Genomic DNA, 25,218 nt, shown 5'->3' on the forward strand with positions numbered 1-25,218 from the left:
TCTGGTATGTTTCAGTATGTCAGTAATGTAGATGCTATCTGACCAGATATCTGGTATGTTTCAGTATGTCAGTAATGTAGCTACTATCTGACCAGATATCTGGTATGTTTCAGTAATGTAGATGCTATCTGACCAGATATCTGGTATGTTTCAGTAATGTAGATGCTATCTGACCAGATATCTGGTATGTTTCAGTAATGTCAGTAATATAGATACTATCTGTCCAGATATCTGGTATGTTTCAGTATGTCAGTAATGTAGATGCTATCTGACCAGATATCTGGTATGTTTCAGTAATGTAGATACTATCTGACCAGACATCTGGTATGTTTCAGTAATGTCAGTAATGTAGATACTATCTGTCCAGATATCTGGTATGTTTCAGTATGTCAGTAATGTAGATACTATCTGACCAGATATCTGGTATGTTTCAGTAATGTCAGTAATGTAGATACTATCTGACCAGATATCTGGTATGTTTCAGTAATGTCAGTAATGTAGATACTATCTGTCCAGATATCTGGTATGTTTCAGTATGTCAGTAATGTAGATACTATCTGACCAGATATCTGGTATGTTTCAGTAATGTCAGTAATGTAGATACTATCTGTCCAGATATCTGGTATGTTTCAGTAATGTAGATACTATCTGACCAGACATCTGGTATGTTTCAGTAATGTAGATACTATCTGACCAGATATCTGGTATGTTTCAGTAATGTAGATACTATCTGACCAGATATCTGGTATGTTTCAGTAATGTAGATACTATCTGACCAGATATCTGGTATGTTTCAGTATGTCAGTAATGTAGATACTATCTGACCAGATATCTGGTATGTTTCAGTATGTCAGTAATGTAGATACTATCTGACCAGATATCTGGTATGTTTCAGTAATGTAGATACTATCTGTCCAGATATCTGGTATGTTTCAGTAATCTAGATACTATCTGACCAGATATCTGATATGTTTCAGTAATGTAGATACTATCTGACCAGATATCTGGTATGTTTCAGTATGTCAGTAATGTAGATACTATCTGACCAGATATCTGGTATGTTTCAGTAATGTAGATACTATCTGACCAGATATCTGGTATGTTTCAGTAATGTAGATACTATATGACCAGATATCTGGTCTCTCACCCCCCCCCCCCCCCCCCCCCACCCCTCTCTCTCTCTTTCCCTCTCTCTCTCTCCCAGTCACATGGGGTTGCTGCTGTACAATGGGTTCGGAGATTCAGAGAGGAGGCAGCAGGATGTTTGTCAAAACATGTATTTAAATTATTCATCATAGCTACGTAATTTTACAGTTTTTCCTTCTTTCCTCTCCCTCTGGTCCATTCGTCCCCACCATCTCTCTTTCTTTCCTTCTTCTTCTCCCTCCCTCCCTCCCTCCCTCCCTCCCTCCCTCCCTCCCTATTTTAGACTCTGTTCCATTTCTGAGTAAGCGTTATTGTTTTGTACCAATGGTTTTCTTTGTGTTCTGTCTCCTCCTGCAGGTATTTTGTGTTGGATCCGGACATGGGTCAGCTGCAGTACTTTGTGAATGAGCACAGTAAGAGTCAGAAGCCTCGGGGATCTCTGCCTCTCATAGGGGCCTCTGTGGCCCTCAGCGATGAACTACCACACATGTTCACGGTCCACTCTGCCACTGGAGAGGCCTACAAACTCAGAGGTACGTGGAGAGGATGTCTGTTACTCCACAGATGTCATTAGACAGTTATTATACTTCTCTTAGCCTGGCTGGTCCAGGATCTGTTTGTTGCTGTGTTTCACCATCTTCTGCAGACACCACAGACAGATCCTGGACCAGATGAGGTCACTTATTACAAAACGCAGAGGTACGTTACTGGATGTGTTAAGTCATTCTTAGAGCCTGGTCCCAGATCTGTTGGTGCTGTCGAACCAATTCTTATATGACGGTGATCACAGGAGTTAACAAGACAACACAAACAGATCTGAGACCAGGCTATCTCATCCTTCCCTCTGCAACACTTCTGTCAACCACAGGTTTCCTCTTAAATCTCCTCTACCTCTGTCAACCACAGGTTTCCTCTTGTGTCTCCTCCACCACAGGTTACCTCTGGTATCTCCTCCACCTCTCTCAACCACAGGTTTCCTCTTGTGTCTCCTCCACCACAGGTTACCTCTGGTATCTCCTCCACCTCTCTCAACCACAGGTTTCCTCTTGTATCTCCTCCACCTCTGTCAACCACAGGTTTCCTCTTAAATCTCCTCCACCTCTCTCAAACACAGGTTTCCTCTTGTATCTCCTCCACCACAGGTTTCCTCTTGTGTCTCCTCTACCTCTGTCAAGCACAGGTTTCCTCTTGTGTCTCCTCCACCACAGATTTCCTCTTGTGTCTCCTCTACCTCTGTCAACCACAGGTTTCCTCTTGTATCTCCTCCACCACAGGTTTCCTCTTGTATTTCCTCCACCACAGATTTCCTCTTGTATCTCCTCCACCACAGATTTCCTCTTGTGTCTCCTCTACCTCTGTCAACCACAGGTTTCCTCTTGTATCTCCTCCACCACAGGTTTCCTCTTGTGCCTCCTCCACCACAGGTTTCCTCTTGTATCTCCTCCACCACAGGTTTCCTCTTGTATCTCCTCCACCACAGGTTTCCTCTTGTATCTCCTCCACCACAGGTTTCCTCTTGTGCCTCCTCAACCACAGGTTACCTCTTGTGTCTCCTCCAATAACAACCACTAACCATGTTAGACTGATGTTTCAAAGCAGCTTTTATCTTGATAAAATCCACAACATTTCCACCATAGGGCTCTGGTCTAAAGTAGTGCACTATGTAGGGAATAGGGCTCTGGTCTAAAGTAGTGCACTATGTAGGGAATAGGGCCCTGGTCTAAAGTAATGCACTATGTAGGGAATAGGGCTCTGGTCTAAAGTAGTGCACTATGTAGGGAATAGGGCTCTGGTCTAAAGTAGTGCACTATGTAGGGAATAGGGCTCTGGTCTAAAGTAGTGCACTATGTAGGGAATAGGGCTCTGGTCTAAAGTAGTGCACTATGTAGGGAATAGGGCTCTGGTCTAAAGTAGTGCACTATATAGGGAATAGGGCTCTGGTCTAAAGTAGTGCACTATGTAGGGAATAGGGCTCTGGTCTAAAGTAATGCACTATGTAGGGAATAGGGCTCTGGTCTAAAGTAGTGCACTATGTAGGGAATAGGGTAGGGCTCTGGTCTAAAGTAGTGCACTATGTAGGGAATAGGGCTCTGGTCTAAAGTAGTGCACTATGTAGGGAATAGGGCTCTGGTCTAAAGTAGTGCACTATGTAGGGAATAGGGCTCTGGTCTAAAGTAGTGCACTATGTAGGGAATAGGGCTCTGGTCTAAAGTAGTGCACTATGTAGGGAATAGGGCTCTGGTCTAAAGTAGTGCACTATATAGGGAATAGGGCTCTGGTCTAAAGTAGTGCACTATGTAGGGAATAGGGCTCTGGTCTAAAGTAGTGCACTATGTAGGGAATAGGGCTCTTGTCTAAAGTAGTGCACTATATAGGGAATAGGGCTCTGGTCTAAAGTAGTGCACTATGTAGGGAATAGGGCTCTGGTCTAAAGTAGTGCACTATGTAGGGAATAGGGCTCTGGTCTAAAGTAGTGCACTGTGTAGGGAATAGGGCTCTGGTCTAAAGTAGTGCACTATGTAGGGAATAGGGCTCTGGTCTAAAGTAGTGCACTATGTAGGGAATAGGGCTCTGGTCTAAAGTAGTGCACTATGTAGGGAATAGGGCTCTGGTCTAAAGTAGTGCACTATGTAGGGAATAGGGCTCTGGTCTAAAGTAGTGCACTATGTAGGGAATAGGGCTCTGGTCTAAAGTAGTGCACTATGTAGGGAATAGGGCTCTGGTCTAAAGTAGTGCACTATGTAGAGAATAGGGCTCTGGTCTAAAGTAGTGCACTATGTAGGGAATAGGGCTCTGGTCTAAAGTAGTGCACTATATAGGGAATAGGGCTCTGGTCTAAAGTAGTGCACTATGTAGGGAATAGGGCTCTGGTCTAAAGTAATGCACTATGTAGGGAATAGGGCTCTGGTCTAAAGTAGTGCACTATGTAGGGAATAGGGCTCTGGTCTAAAGTAGTGCACTATGTAGGGAATAGGGATCTGGTCTAAAGTAGTGCACTATGTAGGGAATAGGGCTCTGGTCTAAAGTAGTGCACTATGTAGGGAATAAGGCTCTGGTCTAAAGTAGTGCACTATGTAGGGAATAGGGCTCTGGTCTAAAGTAGTGCACTATGTAGGGAATAGGGCTCTGGTCTAAAGTAGTGCACTATGTAGGGAATAGGGCTCTGGTCTAAAGTAGTGCACTGTGTAGGGAATAGGGCTCTGGTCTAAAGTAGTGCACTATGTAGGGAATAGGGCTCTGTTCTAAAGTAGTGCACTATGTAGGGAATAGGGCTCTGGTCTAAAGTAGTGCACTATGTAGGGAATAGGGCTCTGGTCTAAAGTAGTGCTCTATATAGGGAATAGGGCTCTGGTCTAAAGTAGTGCACTATGTAGGGAATAGGGCTCTGGTCTAAAGTAGTGCACTATATAGGGAATAGGGTGGCATTTAGGACGCACACTCAACATCCCGACACTAGTCTAGAGGCTCCCTAACTGGCCCTGCTGCTGCAAGGATCTATATATGGGGGTATGTTGAGACATACTGTAAGGATCTATATATGGGGGTATGTTGAGACTGGATAGACATACTGTAATGATCTATATATGGGGGTATGTTGAGACATACTGTAATGATCTATATATGGGGGTATGTTAAGACTGGAGACATACTGTAATGATCTATATATGGAGGTATGTTGAGACATACTGTAATGATCTATATATTGGGGTATGTTGAGACTGGAGAAACATACTGTAATGATCTATATATGGAGGTATGTTGAGACTGGAGACATACTGTAATGATCTATATATTGGGGTATGTTGAGACTGGAGAGACATACTGTAATGATCTATATATGGGGGTATGTTGAGACTGGAGAGACATACTGTAATGATCTATATATGGAGGTATGTTGAGACATACTGTAATGATCTAATAATGGGGGTATGTTGAGACTGGAGAGACATATGGTAATACTTTATATTTGGGATGCCCAAATATACTTGGTACTTTCATACATTTTTGATAAAGTCCCCAAACACAAACTGAAAGTATTAGAGTGTCTTCACAGTTTCCAGTCTGCCAGTCAGCACTACCTTAACATGTCGTGTGTGCATCTTCAGCTCCTATACTCTACAGTAATGTCTCTCTCTCTCTCTCTCTCTCTCTCTCTCTCTCTCTCTCTCTCTCTCTCTCTCTCTCTCTCTCACTGTCTCTCTCTCTCTCGCTGTCTCTCTCTCTCTCGCTGTCTCTTTCTCACGGTCTCTCTCTCTCTCTCCCTCTCTCTCTCTCCCTGTCTCTGTCTCTGTCTCTGTCTCTCTCTCTCTTTCTCTCTCTCTCTCTCTCTCTCTCTCTGTCTCTCTCTCTCTGTAGCTTCAGACGCTGGGGAACAGCAGCTGTGGATGAGTCAGATGCAGCTCTGTGCCCGGCGCCACTCTGACTCCAGTGCCAAGGTAGAATCTATAGGCTATACCACCTCCTCCTTTACCTCCTTTACCTACTGTAGAATCTATAGGCTATACCACCTCATCCTTTACCTACTGTAGAATCTATAGGCTATACCACCTCATCCTTTACCTACTGTAGAATATATACACTATACCACCTCATCCTTTACCTACTGTAGAATCTATACACTATACCACCTCCTCCTTTACATACTGTGGAATCTATAGGCTATACCACCTCATCCTTTACATACTGTAGAATCTATAGGCTATACCACCTCATCCTTGACCTACTGTAGAATCTATAGACTATACCACCTCATCCTTTACAAACTGTAGAAGCTATAGGCTATACCACCTCATCCTTTACATACTGTAGAATCTATAGACTATACCACCTCATCCTTTACCTACTGTAGAATCTATAGGCTATACGACCTCATCCTTGACCTACTGTAGAATCTATAGGCTATACCACCTCATCCTTTACCTCCTGTAGAATCTATAGGCTATACCACCTCATCCTTTACCTACTGTAGAATCTATAGGCTATACCACCTCATCCTTTACCTACTGTAGAATCTATAGGCTATACCACCTCATCCTTGACCTACTGTAGAATCTATAGACTATACCACCTCATCCTTTACACACTGTAGAATCTATAGACTATACCACCTCATCCTTTACATACTGTAGAATCTATAGGCTATACCACCTCATCCTTGACCTACTGTAGAATCTATAGACTATACCACCTCATCCTTTACACACTGTAGAATCTATAGACTATACCACCTCATCCTTTACCTACTGTAGAATCTATAGACTATACCACCTCATCCTTTACCTCCTATAGAATCTATAGACTATACCACCTCATCCTTTACCTACTGTAGAATCTATAGGCTATACAGCCTCATCCTTTACATACTGTAGAATCTATAGGCTATACCACCTCATCCTTTACCTACTGTAGAATCTATAGACTATACCACCTCCTCCTTTACCTCCTATAGAATATATAGGCTATACCACCTCATCCTTTACATACTGTAGAATCTATAGGCTATACCACCTCATCCTTTACCTACTGTAGAATCTATAGAGTATACCACCTCCTCCTTTACTTCCTATAGAATCTATAGGCTATACCACCTCATCCTTTACCTACTGTAGAATCTATAGACTATACCACCTCATCCTTTACCTCCTATAGAATCTATAGGCTATACCACCTCATCCTTTACCTCCTATAGAATCTATAGGCTATACCACCTCATCCTTTACATACTGTAGAATCTATAGGCTATACCACCTCATCCTTTACATACTGTAGAATCTATAGGCTATACCACCTCATCCTTTACATACTGTAGAATCTATAGGCTATACCACCTCATCCTTTACCTCCTTTACCTACTGTAGAATCTATAGGCTATATCACCTCATCCTTTACCTCCTATAGAATCTATAGGCTATACCACCTCATCCTTGACCTACTGTAGAATCTATAGGCTATACCACCTCATCCTTTACATACTGTAGAATCTATAGGCTATACCACCTCATCCTTGACATACTGTAGAATCTATAGGCTATACCACCTCATCCTTTACATACTGTAGAATCTATAGGCTATACCACCTCATCCTTTACCTCCTTCACCTACTGTAGAATCTATAGGCTATACCACCTCATCCTTGACCTACTGTAGAATCAATAGGCTATACCACCTCATCCTTTACATACTGTAGAATCTATAGGCTATACCACCTCATCCTTTACATACTGTAGAATCTATAGGCTATACCACCGCATCCTTTACCTACTGTAGAATCTATAGGCTATACCACCTCATCCTTTACCTACTGTAGAATCTATAGGCTATACCACCTCATCCTTTACCTTCTGTAGAATCTATAGACTATACCACCTCATCCTTTACCTCCTGTAGAATCTATAGGCTATACCACCTCATCCTTTACCTACTGTAGAATCTATAGGCTATACCACCTCATCCTTTACCTCCTATAGAATCTATAGGCTATACCACCTCATCCTTGACCTACTGTAGAATCTATAGGCTATACCACCTCATCCTTTACATACTGTAGAATCTATAGGCTATACCACCTCATCCTTGACATACTGTAGAATCTATAGGCTATACCACCTCATCCTTTACATACTGTAGAATCTATAGGCTATACCACCTCATCCTTTACCTCCTTTACCTACTGTAGAATCTATAGGCTATACCACCTCATCCTTGACCTACTGTAGAATCTATAGGCTATACCACCTCATCCTTTACATACTGTAGAATCTATAGGCTATACCACCTCATCCTTTACATACTGTAGAATCTATAGGCTATACCACCTCATCCTTTACCTACTGTAGAATCTATAGGCTATACCACCTCATCCTTTACCTACTGTAGAATCTATAGGCTATACCACCTCATCCTTTACCTACTGTAGAATATATAGACTATACCACCTCATCCTTTACCTCCTGTAGAATCTATAGGCTATACCACCTCATCCTTTACCTACTGTAGAATCTATAGGCTATACCACCTCATCCTTTACCTACTGTAGAATCTATAGGCTATACCACCTCATCCTTGACCTACTGTAGAATCTATAGACTATACCACCTCATCCTTTACACACTGTAGAATCTATAGACTATACCACCTCATCCTTTACATACTGTAGAATCTATAGGCTATACCACCTCATCCTTGACCTACTGTAGAATCTATAGACTATACCACCTCATCCTTTACACACTGTAGAATCTATAGACTATACCACCTCATCCTTTACCTACTGTAGAATCTATAGACTATACCACCTCATCCTTTACCTCCTATAGAATCTATAGACTATACCACCTCATCCTTTACCTACTGTAGAATCTATAGGCTATACCACCTCATCCTTTACATACTGTAGAATCTATAGGCTATACCACCTCATCCTTTACCTACTGTAGAATCTATAGACTATACCACCTCCTCCTTTACCTCCTATAGAATATATAGGCTATACCACCTCATCCTTTACATACTGTAGAATCTATAGGCTATACCACCTCATCCTTTACCTACTGTAGAATCTTTAGACTATACCACCTCCTCCTTTACTTCCTATAGAATCTATAGGCTATACCACCTCATCCTTTACCTACTGTAGAATCTATAGACTATACCACCTCATCCTTTACCTCCTATAGAATCTATAGGCTATACCACCTCATCCTTTACCTCCTATAGAATCTATAGGCTATACCACCTCATCCTTTACATACTGTAGAATCTATAGGCTATACCACCTCATCCTTTACATACTGTAGAATCTATAGGCTTTACCACCTCATCCTTTACATACTGTAGAATCTATAGGCTATACCACCTCATCCTTTACCTCCTTTACCTACTGTAGAATCTATAGGCTATACCACCTCATCCTTTACCTCCTATAGAATCTATAGGCTATACCACCTCATCCTTGACCTACTGTAGAATCTATAGGCTATACCACCTCATCCTTTACATACTGTAGAATCTATAGGCTATACCACCTCATTCTTGACATACTGTAGAATCTATAGGCTATACCACCTCATCCTTTACATACTGTAGAATCTATAGGCTATACCACCTCATCCTTTACCTCCTTTACCTACTGTAGAATCTATAGGCTATACCACCTCATCCTTTACCTCCTATAGAATCTATAGACTATACCACCTCATCCTTTACCTCCTATAGAATCTATAGGCTATTCCACCTTATCCTTTACATACTGTAGAATCTATAGGCTATACCACCTCATCCTTTACCTCCTATAGAATCTATAGGCTATACCACCTCATCCTTTACCTACTGTAGAATCTATAGGTTATACCACCTCATCCTTTACCTACTGTAGAATCTATAGGCTATACCAACTCATCCTTTACCTACTGTAGAATCTATAGACTATACCACCTCATCCTTTACCTCCTATAGAATCTATAGGTTATACCACCTCACCCTTTACCTCCTATACAATCTATAGACTATACCACCTCATCCTTTACCTACTGTAGAATATATAGGTTATACCACCTCATCCTTTACCTACTGTAGAATCTATAGGCTATACCACCTCATCCTTTACCTACTGTAGAATCTATAGACTATACCACCTCATCCTTTACCTCCTGTAGAATCTATAGGTTATACCACCTCATCCTTTACCTCCTATAGAATCTATAGACTATACTACCTCATCCTTTACCTCCTATAGAATCTATAGACTATACCACCTCATCCTTTACCTACTTTACCTACTGTAGAATCTATAGGCTATACCACCTCATCATTGACCTACTGTAGAATCTATAGACTATACCACCTCATCCTTTACCCACTGTAGAATATATAGACTATACCACCTCATCCTTTACATACTGTAGAATCTATAGACTAACCCACCTCATCCTTTACATACTGTAGAATCTATAGGCTATACCACCTCATCCTTTACATACTGTAGAATCTATAGGCTATACCACCTCATCCTTTACCTCCTTTACCTACTGTAGAATCTATAGGTTATACCACCTCATCCTTTAACCTCCTATAGAATCTATAGACTATACTACCTCGTCCTTTACATACTGTAGAATCTATAGACTATACCACCTCATCCTTTTCATACTGTAGAATCTATAGGTTATACCACCTCATCCTTTACATACTGTAGAATCTATAGGTTATACCACCTCATCCTTTACCTCCTATAGAATCTATAGACTATACTACCTCATCCTTTACATACTGTAGAATCTATAGGCTATCCCACCTCATCCTTTACCTACTGTAGAATCTATAGGCTATACCACCTCATCCTTGACCTACTGTAGAATCTATAGGCTATACAACCTCATCCTTTACATACTGTAGAATCTATAGGCTATACCACCTCATCCTTTACCTACTGTAGAATCTATAGGCTATACGACCTCATCCTTGACCTACTGTAGAATCTATAGGCTATACCACCTCATCCTTTACCTCCTGTAGAATCTATAGGCTATACCACCTCATCCTTTACCTACTGTAGAATCTATAGGCTATACCACCTCATCCTTTACCTACTGTAGAATCTATAGGCTATACTACCTCATCCTTGACCTACTGTAGAATCTATAGACTATACCACCTCATCCTTTACACACTGTAGAATCTGTAGACTATACCACCTCATCCTTTACATACTGTAGAATCTATAGGCTATACCACCTCATCCTTGACCTACTGTAGAATCTATAGACTATACCACCTCATCCTTTACACACTGTAGAATCTATAGACTATACCACCTCATCCTTTACCTACTGTAGAATCTATAGACTATACCACCTCATCCTTTACCTCCTATAGAATCTATAGACTATACCACCTCATCCTTTACTTACTGTAGAATCTATAGGCTATACCACCTCATCCTTTACATACTGTAGAATCTATAGGCTATACCACCTCATCCTTTACCTACTGTAGAATCTATAGACTATACCACCTCCTCCTTTACCTCCTATAGAATATATAGGCTATACCACCTCATCCTTTACATACTGTAGAATCTATAGGCTATACCACCTCATCCTTTACCTACTGTAGAATCTATAGAGTATACCACCTCCTCCTTTACTTCCTATAGAATCTATAGGCTATACCACCTCATCCTTTACCTACTGTAGAATCTATAGACTATACCACCTCATCCTTTACCTCCTATAGAATCTATAGGCTATACCACCTCATCCTTTACCTCCTATAGAATCTATAGGCTATACCACCTCATCCTTTACATACTGTAGAATCTATAGGCTATACCACCTCATCCTTTACATACTGTAGAATCTATAGGCTATACCACCTCATCCTTTACATACTGTAGAATCTATAGGCTATACCACCTCATCCTTTACCTCCTTTACCTACTGTAGAATCTATAGGCTATACCACCTCATCCTTTACCTTCTATAGAATCTATAGGCTATACCACCTCATCCTTGACCTACTGTAGAATCTATAGGCTATACCACCTCATCCTTTACCTCCTGTAGAATCTATAGGCTATACCACCTCATCCTTTACCTACTGTAGAATCTATAGGCTATACCACCTCATCCTTTACCTACTGTAGAATCTATAGGCTATACTACCTCATCCTTGACCTACTGTAGAATCTATAGACTATACCACCTCATCCTTTACACACTGTAGAATCTGTAGACTATACCACCTCATCCTTTACATACTGTAGAATCTATAGGCTATACCACCTCATCCTTGACCTACTGTAGAATCTATAGACTATACCACCTCATCCTTTACACACTGTAGAATCTATAGACTATACCACCTCATCCTTTACCTACTGTAGAATCTATAGACTATACCACCTCATCCTTTACCTCCTATAGAATCTATAGACTATACCACCTCATCCTTTACCTACTGTAGAATCTATAGGCTATACCACCTCATCCTTTACATACTTTAGAATCTATAGGCTATACCACCTCATCCTTTACCTACTGTAGAATCTATAGACTATACCACCTCCTCCTTTACCTCCTATAGAATATATAGGCTATACCACCTCATCCTTTACATACTGTAGAATCTATAGGCTATACCACCTCATCCTTTACCTACTGTAGAATCTATAGAGTATACCACCTCCTCCTTTACTTCCTATAGAATCTATAGGCTATACCACCTCATCCTTTACCTACTGTAGAATCTATAGACTATACCACCTCATCCTTTACCTCCTATAGAATCTATAGGCTATACCACCTCATCCTTTACCTCCTATAGAATCTATAGGCTATACCACCTCATCCTTTACATACTGTAGAATCTATAGGCTATACCACCTCATCCTTTACATACTGTAGAATCTATAGGCTATACCACCTCATCCTTTACATACTGTAGAATCTATAGGCTATACCACCTCATCCTTTACCTCCTTTACCTACTGTAGAATCTATAGGCTATACCACCTCATCCTTTACCTTCTATAGAATCTATAGGCTATACCACCTCATCCTTGACCTACTGTAGAATCTATAGGCTATACCACCTCATCCTTTGCATACTGTAGAATCTATAGGCTATACCACCTCATCCTTGACATACTGTAGAATCTATAGGCTATACCACCTCATCCTTTACATACTGTAGAATCTATAGGCTATACCACCTCATCCTTTACCTCCTTTACCTACTGTATAATCTATAGGCTATACCACCTCATCCTTGACCTACTGTAGAATCTATAGGCTATACCACCTCATCCTTTACATACTGTAGAATCTATAGGCTATACCACCTCATCCTTTACATACTGTAGAATCTATAGGCTATACCACCTCATCCTTTACCTACTGTAGAATCTATAGGCTATACCACCTCATCCTTTACCTACTGTAGAATCTATAGGCTATACCACCTCATCCTTTACCTACTGTAGAATCTATAGACTATACCACCTCATCCTTTACCTCCTGTAGAATCTATAGGCTATACCACCTCATCCTTTACCTACTGTAGAATCTATAGGCTATACCACCTCATCCTTTACCTCCTTTACCTACTGTAGAATCTATAGGCTATACCACCTCATCCTTTACCTCCTATAGAATCTATAGGCTATACAACCTCATCCTTGACCTACTGTAGAATCTATAGGCTATACCACCTCATCCTTTACATACTGTAGAATCTATAGGCTATACCACCTCATCCTTGACATACTGTAGAATCTATAGGCTATACCACCTCATCCTTTACATACTGTAGAATCTATAGGCTATACCACCTCATCCTTTACCTCCTTTACCTACTGTAGAATCTATAGTCTATACCACCTCATCCTTGACCTACTGTATAATCTATAGGCTATACCACCTCATCCTTTACATACTGTAGAATCTATAGGCTATACCACCTCATCCTTTACATACTGTAGAATCTATAGGCTATACCACCTCATCCTTTACCTACTGTAGAATCTATAGGCTATACCACCTCATCCTTGACCTACTGTAGAATCTATAGACTATACCACCTCATCCTTTACAAACTGTAGAATCTATAGGCTATACCACCTCATCCTTTACATACTGTAGAATCTATAGACTATACCACCTCATCCTTTACCTACTGTAGAATCTATAGGCTATACGACCTCATCCTTGACCTACTGTAGAATCTATAGGCTATACCACCTCATCCTTTACCTCCTGTAGAATCTATAGGCTATACCACCTCATCCTTTACCTACTGTAGAATCTATAGGCTATACCACCTCATCCTTTACCTACTGTAGAATCTATAGGCTATACTACCTCATCCTTGACCTACTGTAGAATCTATAGGCTATACCACCTCATCCTTTACACACTGTAGAATCTGTAGACTATACCACCTCATCCTTTACATACTGTAGAATCTATAGGCTATACCACCTCATCCTTGACCTACTGTAGAATCTATAGACTATACCACCTCATCCTTTACACACTGTAGAATCTATAGACTATACCACCTCATCCTTTACCTACTGTAGAATCTATAGACTATACCACCTCATCCTTTACCTCCTATAGAATCTATAGACTATACCACCTCATCCTTTACCTACTGTAGAATCTATAGGCTATACCACCTCATCCTTTACATACTGTAGAATCTATAGGCTATACCACCTCATCCTTTACCTACTGTAGAATCTATAGACTATACCACCTCCTCCTTTACCTCCTATAGAATATATAGGCTATACCACCTCATCCTTTACATACTGTAGAATCTATAGAGTATACCACCTCCTCCTTTACTTCCTATAGAATCTATAGGCTATACCACCTCATCCTTTACCTACTGTAGAATCTATAGACTATACCACCTCATCCTTTACCTCCTATAGAATCTATAGGCTATACCACCTCATCCTTTACCTCCTATAGAATCTATAGGCTATACCACCTCATCCTTTACATACTGTAGAATCTATAGGCTATACCACCTCATCCTTTACATACTGTAGAATCTATAGGCTATACCACCTCATCCTTTACATACTGTAGAATCTATAGGCTATACCACCTCATCCTTTACCTCCTTTACCTACTGTAGAATCTATAGGCTATACCACCTCATCCTTTACCTTCTATAGAATCTATAGGCTATACCACCTCATCCTTGACCTACTGTAGAATCTATAGGCTATACCACCTCATCCTTTACCTCCTGTAGAATCTATAGGCTATACCACCTCATCCTTTACCTACTGTAGAATCTATAGGCTATACCACCTCATCCTTTACCTACTGTAGAATCTATAGGCTATACTACCTCATCCTTGACCTACTGTAGAATCTATAGACTATACCACCTCATCCTTTACACACTGTAGAATCTGTAGACTATACCACCTCATCCTTTACATACTGTAGAATCTATAGGCTATACCACCTCATCCTTGACCTACTGTAGAATCTATAGACTATACCACCTCATCCTTTACACACTGTAGAATCTATAGACTATACCACCTTAATCCTTTACCTACTGTAGAATCTATAGACTATACCACCTCATCCTTTACCTCCTATAGAATCTACAGACTATACCACCTCATCCTTTACCTACTGTAGAATCTATAGGCTATACCACCTCATCCTTTACATACTGTAGAATCTATAGGCTATACCACCTCATCCTTTACCTACTGTAGAATCTATAGACTATACCACCTCCTCCTTTACCTCCTATAGAATATATAGGCTATACCACCTCATCCTTTACATACTGTAGAATCTATAGGCTATACCACCTCATCCTTTACCTACTGTAGAATCTATAGAGTATACCACCTCCTCCTTTACTTCCTATAGAATCTATAGGCTATACCACCTCATCCTTTACCTACTGTAGAATCTATAGACTATACCACCTCATCCTTTACCTCCTATAGAATCTATAGGCTATACCACCTCATCCTTTACCTCCTATAGAATCTATAGGCTATACCACCTCATCCTTTACATACTGTAGAATCTATAGGCTATACCACCTCATCCTTTACATACTGTAGAATCTATAGGCTATACCACCTCATCCTTTACATACTGTAGAATCTATAGGCTATACCACCTCATCCTTTACCTCCTTTACCTACTGTAGAATCTATAGGCTATACCACCTCATCCTTTACCTTCTATAGAATCTATAGGCTATACCACCTCATCCTTGACCTACTGTAGAATCTATAGGCTATACCACCTCATCCTTTGCATACTGTAGAATCTATAGGCTATACCACCTCATCCTTGACATACTGTAGAATCTATAGGCTATACCACCTCATCCTTTACATACTGTAGAATCTATAGGCTATACCACCTCATCCTTTACCTCCTTTACCTACTGTAGAATCTATAGGCTATACCACCTCATCCTTGACCTACTGTAGAATCTATAGGCTATACCACCTCATCCTTTACATACTGTAGAATCTATAGGCTATACCACCTCATCCTTTACATACTGTAGAATCTATAGGCTATACCACCTCATCCTTTACCTACTGTAGAATCTATAGGCTATACCACCTCATCCTTTACCTACTGTAGAATCTATAGGCTATACCACCTCATCCTTTACCTACTGTAGAATCTATAGACTATACCACCTCATCCTTTACCTCCTGTAGAGTCTATAGGCTATACCACCTCATCCTTTACCTACTGTAGAATCTATAGGCTATACCACCTCATCCTTTACCTCCTTTACCTACTGTAGAATCTATAGGCTATACCACCTCATCCTTTACCTCCTATAGAATCTATAGGCTATACAACCTCATCCTTGACCTACTGTAGAATCTATAGGCTATACCACCTCATCCTTTACATACTGTAGAATCTATAGGCTATACCACCTCATCCTTGACATACTGTAGAATCTATAGGCTATACCACCTCATCCTTTACATACTGTAGAATCTATAGGCTATACCACCTCATCCTTTACCTCCTTTACCTACTGTAGAATCTATAGTCTATACCACCTCATCCTTGACCTACTGTATAATCTATAGGCTATACCACCTCATCCTTTACATACTGTAGAATCTATAGGCTATACCACCTCATCCTTTACATACTGTAGAATCTATAGGCTATACCACCTCATCCTTTACCTACTGTAGAATCTATAGGCTATACCACCTCATCCTTTACCTACTGTAGAATCTATAGGCTATACCACCTCATCCTTTACATACTGTAGAATCTATAGGCTATACCACCTCATCCTTTACATACTGTAGAATCTATAGGCTATACCACCTCATCCTTTACCTCCTTTACCTACTGTAGAATCTATAGGCTATACCACCTCATCCTTTACCTTCTATAGAATCTATAGGCTATACCACCTCATCCTTGACCTACTGTAGAATCTATAGGCTATACCACCTCATCCTTTGCATACTGTAGAATCTATAGGCTATACCACCTCATCCTTGACATACTGTAGAATCTATAGGCTATACCACCTCATCCTTTACATACTGTAGAATCTATAGGCTATACCACCTCATCCTTTACCTCCTTTACCTACTGTAGAATCTATAGGCTATACCACCTCATCCTTGACCTACTGTAGAATCTATAGGCTATACCACCTCATCCTTTACATACTGTAGAATCTATAGGCTATACCACCTCATCCTTTACATACTGTAGAATCTATAGGCTATACCACCTCATCCTTTACCTACTGTAGAATTTATAGGCTATACCACCTCATCCTTTACCTACTGTAGAATCTATAGGCTATACCACCTCATCCTTTACCTACTGTAGAATCTATAGACTATACCACCTCATCCTTTACCTCCTGTAGAATCTATAGGCTATACCACCTCATCCTTTACCTACTGTAGAATCTATAGGCTATACCACCTCATCCTTTACCTCCTTTACCTACTGTAGAATCTATAGGCTATACCACCTCATCCTTTACCTCCTATAGAATCTATAGGCTATACAACCTCATCCTTGACCTACTGTAGAATCTATAGGCTATACCACCTCATCCTTTACATACTGTAGAATCTATAGGCTATACCACCTCATCCTTGACATACTGTAGAATCTATAGGCTATACCACCTCATCCTTTACATACTGTAGAATCTATAGGCTATACCACCTCATCCTTTACCTCCTTTACCTACTGTAGAATCTATAGTCTATACCACCTCATCCTTGACCTACTGTATAATCTATAGGCTATACCACCTCATCCTTTACATACTGTAGAATCTATAGGCTATACCACCTCATCCTTTACATACTGTAGAATCTATAGGCTATACCACCTCATCCTTTACCTACTGTAGAATCTATAGGCTATACCACCTCATCCTTTACCTACTGTAGAATCTATAGGCTATACCACCTCATCCTTTACCTACTGTAGAATCTATAGACTATACCACCTCCTCCTTTACCTCCTGTAGAATCTATAGGCTATACCACCTCATCCTTTACCTACTGTAGAATCTATAGGCTATACCACCTCATCCTTTACCTACTGTAGAATCTATAGGCTATACCACCTCATCCTTGACCTACTGTAGAATCTATAGACTATACCACCTCATCCTTTACACACTGTAGAATCTATAGACTATACCACCTCATCCTTTACATACTGTAGAATCTATAGGCTATACCACCTCATCCTTGACCTACTGTAGAATCTATAGACTATACCACCTCATCCTTTACACACTGTAGAATCTATAGACTATACCACCTCATCCTTTACCTACTGTAGAATCTATAGACTATACCACCTCATCCTTTACCTCCTATAGAATCTATAGACTATACCACCTCATCCTTTACCTACTGTAGAATCTATAGGCTATACCACCTCATCCTTTACCTACTGTAGAATCTATAGACTATACCACCTCCTCCTTTACCTCCTATAGAATATATAGGCTATACCACCTCATCCTTTACATACTGTAGAATATATAGGCTATACCACCTCATCCTTTACCTACTGTAGAATCTATAGACTATACCACCTCCTCCTTTACTTCCTATAGAATTTATAGGCTATACAACCTCATCCTTTACCTACTGTAGAATCTATAGACTATACCACCTCATCCTTTACCTCCTATAGAATCTATAGGCTATACCACCTCATCCTTTACCTCCTATAGAATCTATAGGCTATCCCACCTCATCCTTTACATACTGTAGAATCTATAGGCTATACCACCTCATCCTTTACATACTGTAGAATCTATAGGCTATACCACCTCATCCTTTACATACTGTAGAATCTATAGGCTATACCACCTCATCCTTTACCTACTGTAGAATCTATAGGCTATACCACCTCATCCTTTACCTACTGTAGAATCTATAGACTATACCACCTCATCCTTTACCTCCTGTAGAATCTATAGGCTATACCACCTCATCCTTTACCTACTATAGGCTATACCACCTCATCCTTTACCTACTGTAGAATATATAGGCTATACCACCTCATCCTTGACGTACTGTAGAATCTATAGACTATACCACCTCATCCTTTACACACTGTAGAATCTATAGACTATACCACCTCATCCTTTACATACTGTAGAATCTATAGGCTATACCACCTCATCCTTGACCTACTGTAGAATCTATAGACTATACCACCTCATCCTTTACACACTGTAGAATCTATAGACTATACCACCTCATCCTTTACCTACTGTAGAATCTATAGACTATACCACCTCATCCTTTACCTCCTATAGAATCTATAGACTATACCACCTCATCCTTTACCTACTGTAGAATCTATAGGCTATACCACCTCATCCTTTACATACTGTAGAATCTATAGGCTATACCACCTCATCCTTTACCTACTGTAGAATCTATAGACTATACCACCTCCTCCTTTACCTCCTATAGAATATATAGGCTATACCACCTCATCCTTTACATACTGTAGAATCTATAGGCTATACCACCTCGTCCTTTACCTACTGTAGAATCTATAGACTATACCACCTCCTCCTTTACTTCCTATAGAATTTATAGGCTATACAACCTCATCCTTTACCTACTGTAGAATCTATAGACTATACCACCTCATCCTTTACCTCCTATAGAATCTATAGGCTATACCACCTCATCCTTTACCTCCTATAGAATCTATAGGCTATCCCACCTCATCCTTTACATACTGTAGAATCTATAGGCTATACCACCTCATCCTTTACATACTGTAGAATCTATAGGCTATACCACCTCATCCTTTACATACTGTAGAATCTATAGGCTATACCACCTCATCCTTTACCTCCTATACCTACTGTTGAATCTATAGGCTATACCACCTCATCCTTTACCTCCTATAGAATCTATAGGCTATACCACCTCATCCTTGACCTACTGTAGAATCTATAGGCTATACCACCTCATCCTTTACATACTGTAGAATCTATAGGCTATACCACCTCATCCTTGACATACTGTAGAATCTATAGGCTATACCACCTCATCCTTTACATACTGTAGAATCTATAGGCTATACCACCTCATCCTTTACCTCCTTTACCTACTGTAGAATCTATAGGCTATACCACCTCATCCTTAACCTCCTATAGAATCTATAGGCCATACCACCTCATCCTTAACCTCCTATAGAATCTATAGGTTATACCACCTCATCCTTTACATACTGTAGAATCTATAGGCTATACCACCTCATCCTTTACCTCCTTTACCTACTGTAGAATCTATAGGCTATACCACCTCATCCTTTACCTCCTATAGAATCTATAGACTATACCACCTCATCCTTTACCTACTGTAGAATCTATAGGCTATACCACCTCATCCTTTACATACTGTAGAATCTATAGGCTATACCACCTCATCCTTTACCTACTGTAGAATCTATAGACTATACCACCTCCTCCTTTACCTCCTATAGAATATATAGGCTATACCACCTCATCCTTTACACACTGTAGAATCTATAGACTATACCACCTCATCCTTTACCTACTGTAGAATCTATAGACTATACCACCTCATCCTTTACCTCCTATAGAATCTATAGACTATACCACCTCATCCTTTACCTACTGTAGAATCTATAGGCTATACCACCTCATCCTTTACATACTGTAGAATCTATAGGCTATACCACCTCATCCTTTACCTACTGTAGAATCTATAGACTATACCACCTCCTCCTTTACCTCCTATAGAATATATAGGCTATACCACCTCATCCTTTACATACTGTAGAATCTATAGGCTATACCACCTCGTCCTTTACCTACTGTAGAATCTATAGACTATACCACCTCCTCCTTTACTTCCTATAGAATTTATAGGCTATACAACCTCATCCTTTACCTACTGTAGAATCTATAGACTATACCACCTCATCCTTTACCTCCTATAGAATCTATAGGCTATACCACCTCATCCTTTACCTCCTATAGAATCTATAGGCTATCCCACCTCATCCTTTACATACTGTAGAATCTATAGGCTATACCACCTCATCCTTTACATACTGTAGAATCTATAGGCTATACCACCTCATCCTTTACATACTGTAGAATCTATAGGCTATACCACCTCATCCTTTACCTCCTATACCTACTGTTGAATCTATAGGCTATACCACCTCATCCTTTACCTCCTATAGAATCTATAGGCTATACCACCTCATCCTTGACCTACTGTAGAATCTATAGGCTATACCACCTCATCCTTTACATACTGTAGAATCTATAGGCTATACCACCTCATCCTTGACATACTGTAGAATCTATAGGCTATACCACCTCATCCTTTACATACTGTAGAATCTATAGGCTATACCACCTCATCCTTTACCTCCTTTACCTACTGTAGAATCTATAGGCTATACCACCTCATCCTTAACCTCCTATAGAATCTATAGGCCATACCACCTCATCCTTAACCTCCTATAGAATCTATAGGTTATACCACCTCATCCTTTACATACTGTAGAATCTATAGGCTATACCACCTCATCCTTTACCTCCTTTACCTACTGTAGAATCTATAGGCTATACCACCTCATCCTTTACCTCCTATAGAATCTATAGGCTATTCCACCTTATCCTTTACATACTGTATAATCTATAGGCTATACCACCTCATCCTTTACCTCCTATAGAATCTATAGGCTATTCCACCTTATCCTTTACATACTGTATAATCTATAGGCTATACCACCTCATCCTTTACCTCCTATAGAATCTATAGGCTATACCACCTCATCCTTTACCTACTGTAGAATCTATAGACTATACCACCTCATCCTTTACCTCCTGTAGAATCTATAGGTTATACCACCTCATCCTTTACCTCCTATAGAATCTATAGACTATACTACCTCATCCTTTACCTCCTATAGAATCTATAGACTATACCACCTCATCCTTTACCTACTTTACCTACTGTAGAATCTATAGGCTATACCACCTCATCATTGACCTACTGTAGAATCTATAGTCTATACCACCTCATCCTTTACCCACTGTAGAATCTATAGACTATACCACCTCATCCTTTACATACTGTAGAATCTATAGACTAACCCACCTCATCCTTTACATACTGTAGAATCTATAGGCTATACCACCTCATCCTTTACATACTGTAGAATCTATAGGCTATACCACCTCATCCTTTACCTCCTTTACCTACTGTAGAATCTATAGGTTATACCACCTCATCCTTTAACCTCCTATAGAATCTATAGACTATACCACCTCATCCTTTAACCTCCTATAGAATCTATAGGTTATACCACCTCATCCTTTAACCTCCTATAGAATCTATAGACTATACTACCTCATCCTTTACATACTGTAGAATCTATAGACTATACCACCTCATCCTTTTCATACTGTAGAATCTATAGGTTATACCACCTCATCCTTTACATACTGTATAATCTATAGGTTATACCACCTCATCCTTTACCTCCTATAGAATCTATAGACTATACTACCTCATCCTTTACATATTGTAGAATCTATAGACTATACCACCTCATCCTTTACATACTGTAGAATCTATAGACTATACTACCTCATCCTTTACATACTGTAGAATCTATAGACTATACCACCTCATCCTTTACATACTATAGAATCTATAGGCTTTACCACCTCATCCTTTACATACTGTAGAATCTATAGACTATACCACCTCATCCTTTACATACTATAGAATTTATAGGCTATACCACCTCATCCTCATTTTCATTTTAAATGTTTTATTCTTTCATTCTTCTCTGTTTATTTTCTGTCTGTTTATCTTCTTCTAAGAGGAGGGGAGAAATGGGAATAGCGGCGTTTTGTCCTTTAATCATCACGGTCAGGAAGCAGTCACAGACCTTCTGCTAGTTTCACCTTCTCTGCTTCTTGTCTCTGACATTCTAGAATCCCAAATGCCATCCTATCCTATTATCTAGTGCACTTAATTTGACCCGCTAGGACCCATAGGGCTTTAGTTAAAAGTAGTGCACTATTCTAAAGGGGATTTCCAGGTGAATAATAAGGAGTTGATAAAAAAAAAAAAAATGTTCATGAATCCTGTTTTTATTACAAGTTGCAACAGGGCCTCCAGATCAGAAGCAGAGTAAATGTCTTAACGGGGCCTTTTCTTAGAAAAGCTCTGTATAAATCACACAGCACCAAAATGTTCTGGAAACAGCCGCCAGAGAGGCTATAGGAAGTCGCAACGTCAGCTTCTCCAGAATCACACTGTGTCACAGTGACATTATCAGAGTCCCCGGGCCCCAGTCTGGAGCCAAACTTGAACCATAACATTCAATACTGACGGACATTTAGTGTCAGTTAAACAGATCCAAGGTAGGAACATCAGCACTTTGTTACAACAGAGAATTATAGACGAACAAGTGACCATGGTTTCCTGCTGTTTCCCTTCCCCTAAGGGAATTTTTAGTTTTACTACATTTTATTTCACCTTTATTTAACCAGGTAGGCCAGTTGAGAACACCTTTATTTAACCAGGTAGGCCAGTTGAGAACACCTTTATTTACCCAGGTAGGCCAGTTGAGAACACCTTTATTTAACCAGGTAGGCCAGTTGAGAACACCTTTATTTAACCAGGTAGGCCAGTTGAGAACACCTTTATTTAACCAGGTAGGCCAGTTGAGAACACCTTTATTTAACCAGGTAGGCCAGTTGAGAACACCTTTATTTAACCAGGTAGGCCAGTTGAGAACACCTTTATTTAACCAGGTAGGCCAGTTGAGAACACCTTTATTTAACCGGGTAGGCCAGTTGAGAACACCTTTATTTAACCAGGTAGGCCAGTTGAGAACACCTTTATTTAAACAGGTAGGCCAGTTGAGAACACCTTTATTTAACCAGGTAGGCCAGTTGAGAACACCTTTATTTACAGTGCATTGCGAAAGTATTCGGCCCCCTTGAACTTTGCGACCTTTTGCCACATTTCAGGCTTCAAACATAAAGATATAAAACTGTATTTTTTTGTGAAGAATCAACAACAAGTGGGACACAATCATGAAGTGGAACGACATTTATTGGATATTTCAAACTTTTTTAACAAATCAAAAACTGAAAAATTGGGCGTGCAAAATTATTCAGCCCCCTTAAGTTAATACTTTGTAGCGCCACCTTTTGCTGCGATTACAGCTGTAAGTCGCTTGGGGTATGTCTCTATCAGTTTTGCACATCGAGAGACTGACATTTTTTCCCATTCCTCCTTGCAAAACAGCTCGAGCTCAGTGAGGTTGGATGGAGAGTATTTGTGAACAGCAGTTTTCAGTTCTTTCCACAGATTCTCAATTGGATTCAGGTCTGGACTTTGCTGGACTTTGACTTGGCCATTCTAACACCTGGATATGTTTATTTTTGAACCATTCCATTGTAGATTTTGCTTTATGTTTTGGATCATTGTCTTGTTGGAAGACAAATCTCCGTCCCAGTCTCAGGTCTTTTGCAGACTCCATCAGGTTTTCTTCCAGAATGGTCTTGTATTTGGCTCCATCCATCTTCCCATCAATTTTAACCATCTTCCCTGTCCCTGCTGAAGAAAAGCAGGCCCAAACCATGATGCTGCCACCACCATGTTTGACAGTGGGGATGGTGTGTTCAGGGTGATGAGCTGTGTTGCTTTTACGCCAAACATAACGTTTTGCATTGTTGCCAAAAAGTTCAATTTTGGTTTCATCTGACCAGAGCACCTTCTTCCACATGTTTGGTGTGTCTCCCAGGTGGCTTGTGGCAAACTTTAAACAACACTTTTTATGGATATCTTTAAGAAATGGCTTTCTTCTTGCCACTCTTCCATAAAGGCCAGATTTGTGCAATATACGACTGACTGATTGTTGTCCTATGGACAGAGTCTCCCACCTCAGCTGTAGATCTCTGCAGTTCATCCAGAGTGATCAAGGGCCTCTTGGCTGCATCTCTGATCAGTCTTCT

At 40.1% G+C, this 25,218-nt stretch overlaps 1 protein-coding gene across 1 annotated transcript in view; it reads left to right on the plus strand.

Moving 5' to 3' along the window:
* LOC139418994 (oxysterol-binding protein-related protein 10-like) overlaps positions 1-25,218 on the plus strand; it is a 134,495-nt gene that overhangs the window by 8,583 nt on the left and 100,694 nt on the right. The window contains exons 2-3 of the mRNA XM_071168803.1: positions 1,504-1,679; positions 5,503-5,582. Coding sequence (XP_071024904.1) covers positions 1,504-1,679; positions 5,503-5,582 — 256 coding nt within the window. The remainder of the gene's footprint in view (positions 1-1,503; positions 1,680-5,502; positions 5,583-25,218) is intronic.

The sequence above is a fragment of the Oncorhynchus clarkii genome, chromosome 2, assembly GCF_045791955.1.
Source record: "Oncorhynchus clarkii lewisi isolate Uvic-CL-2024 chromosome 2, UVic_Ocla_1.0, whole genome shotgun sequence".
In the NCBI taxonomy this organism is placed as follows: domain Eukaryota; kingdom Metazoa; phylum Chordata; class Actinopteri; order Salmoniformes; family Salmonidae; genus Oncorhynchus; species Oncorhynchus clarkii.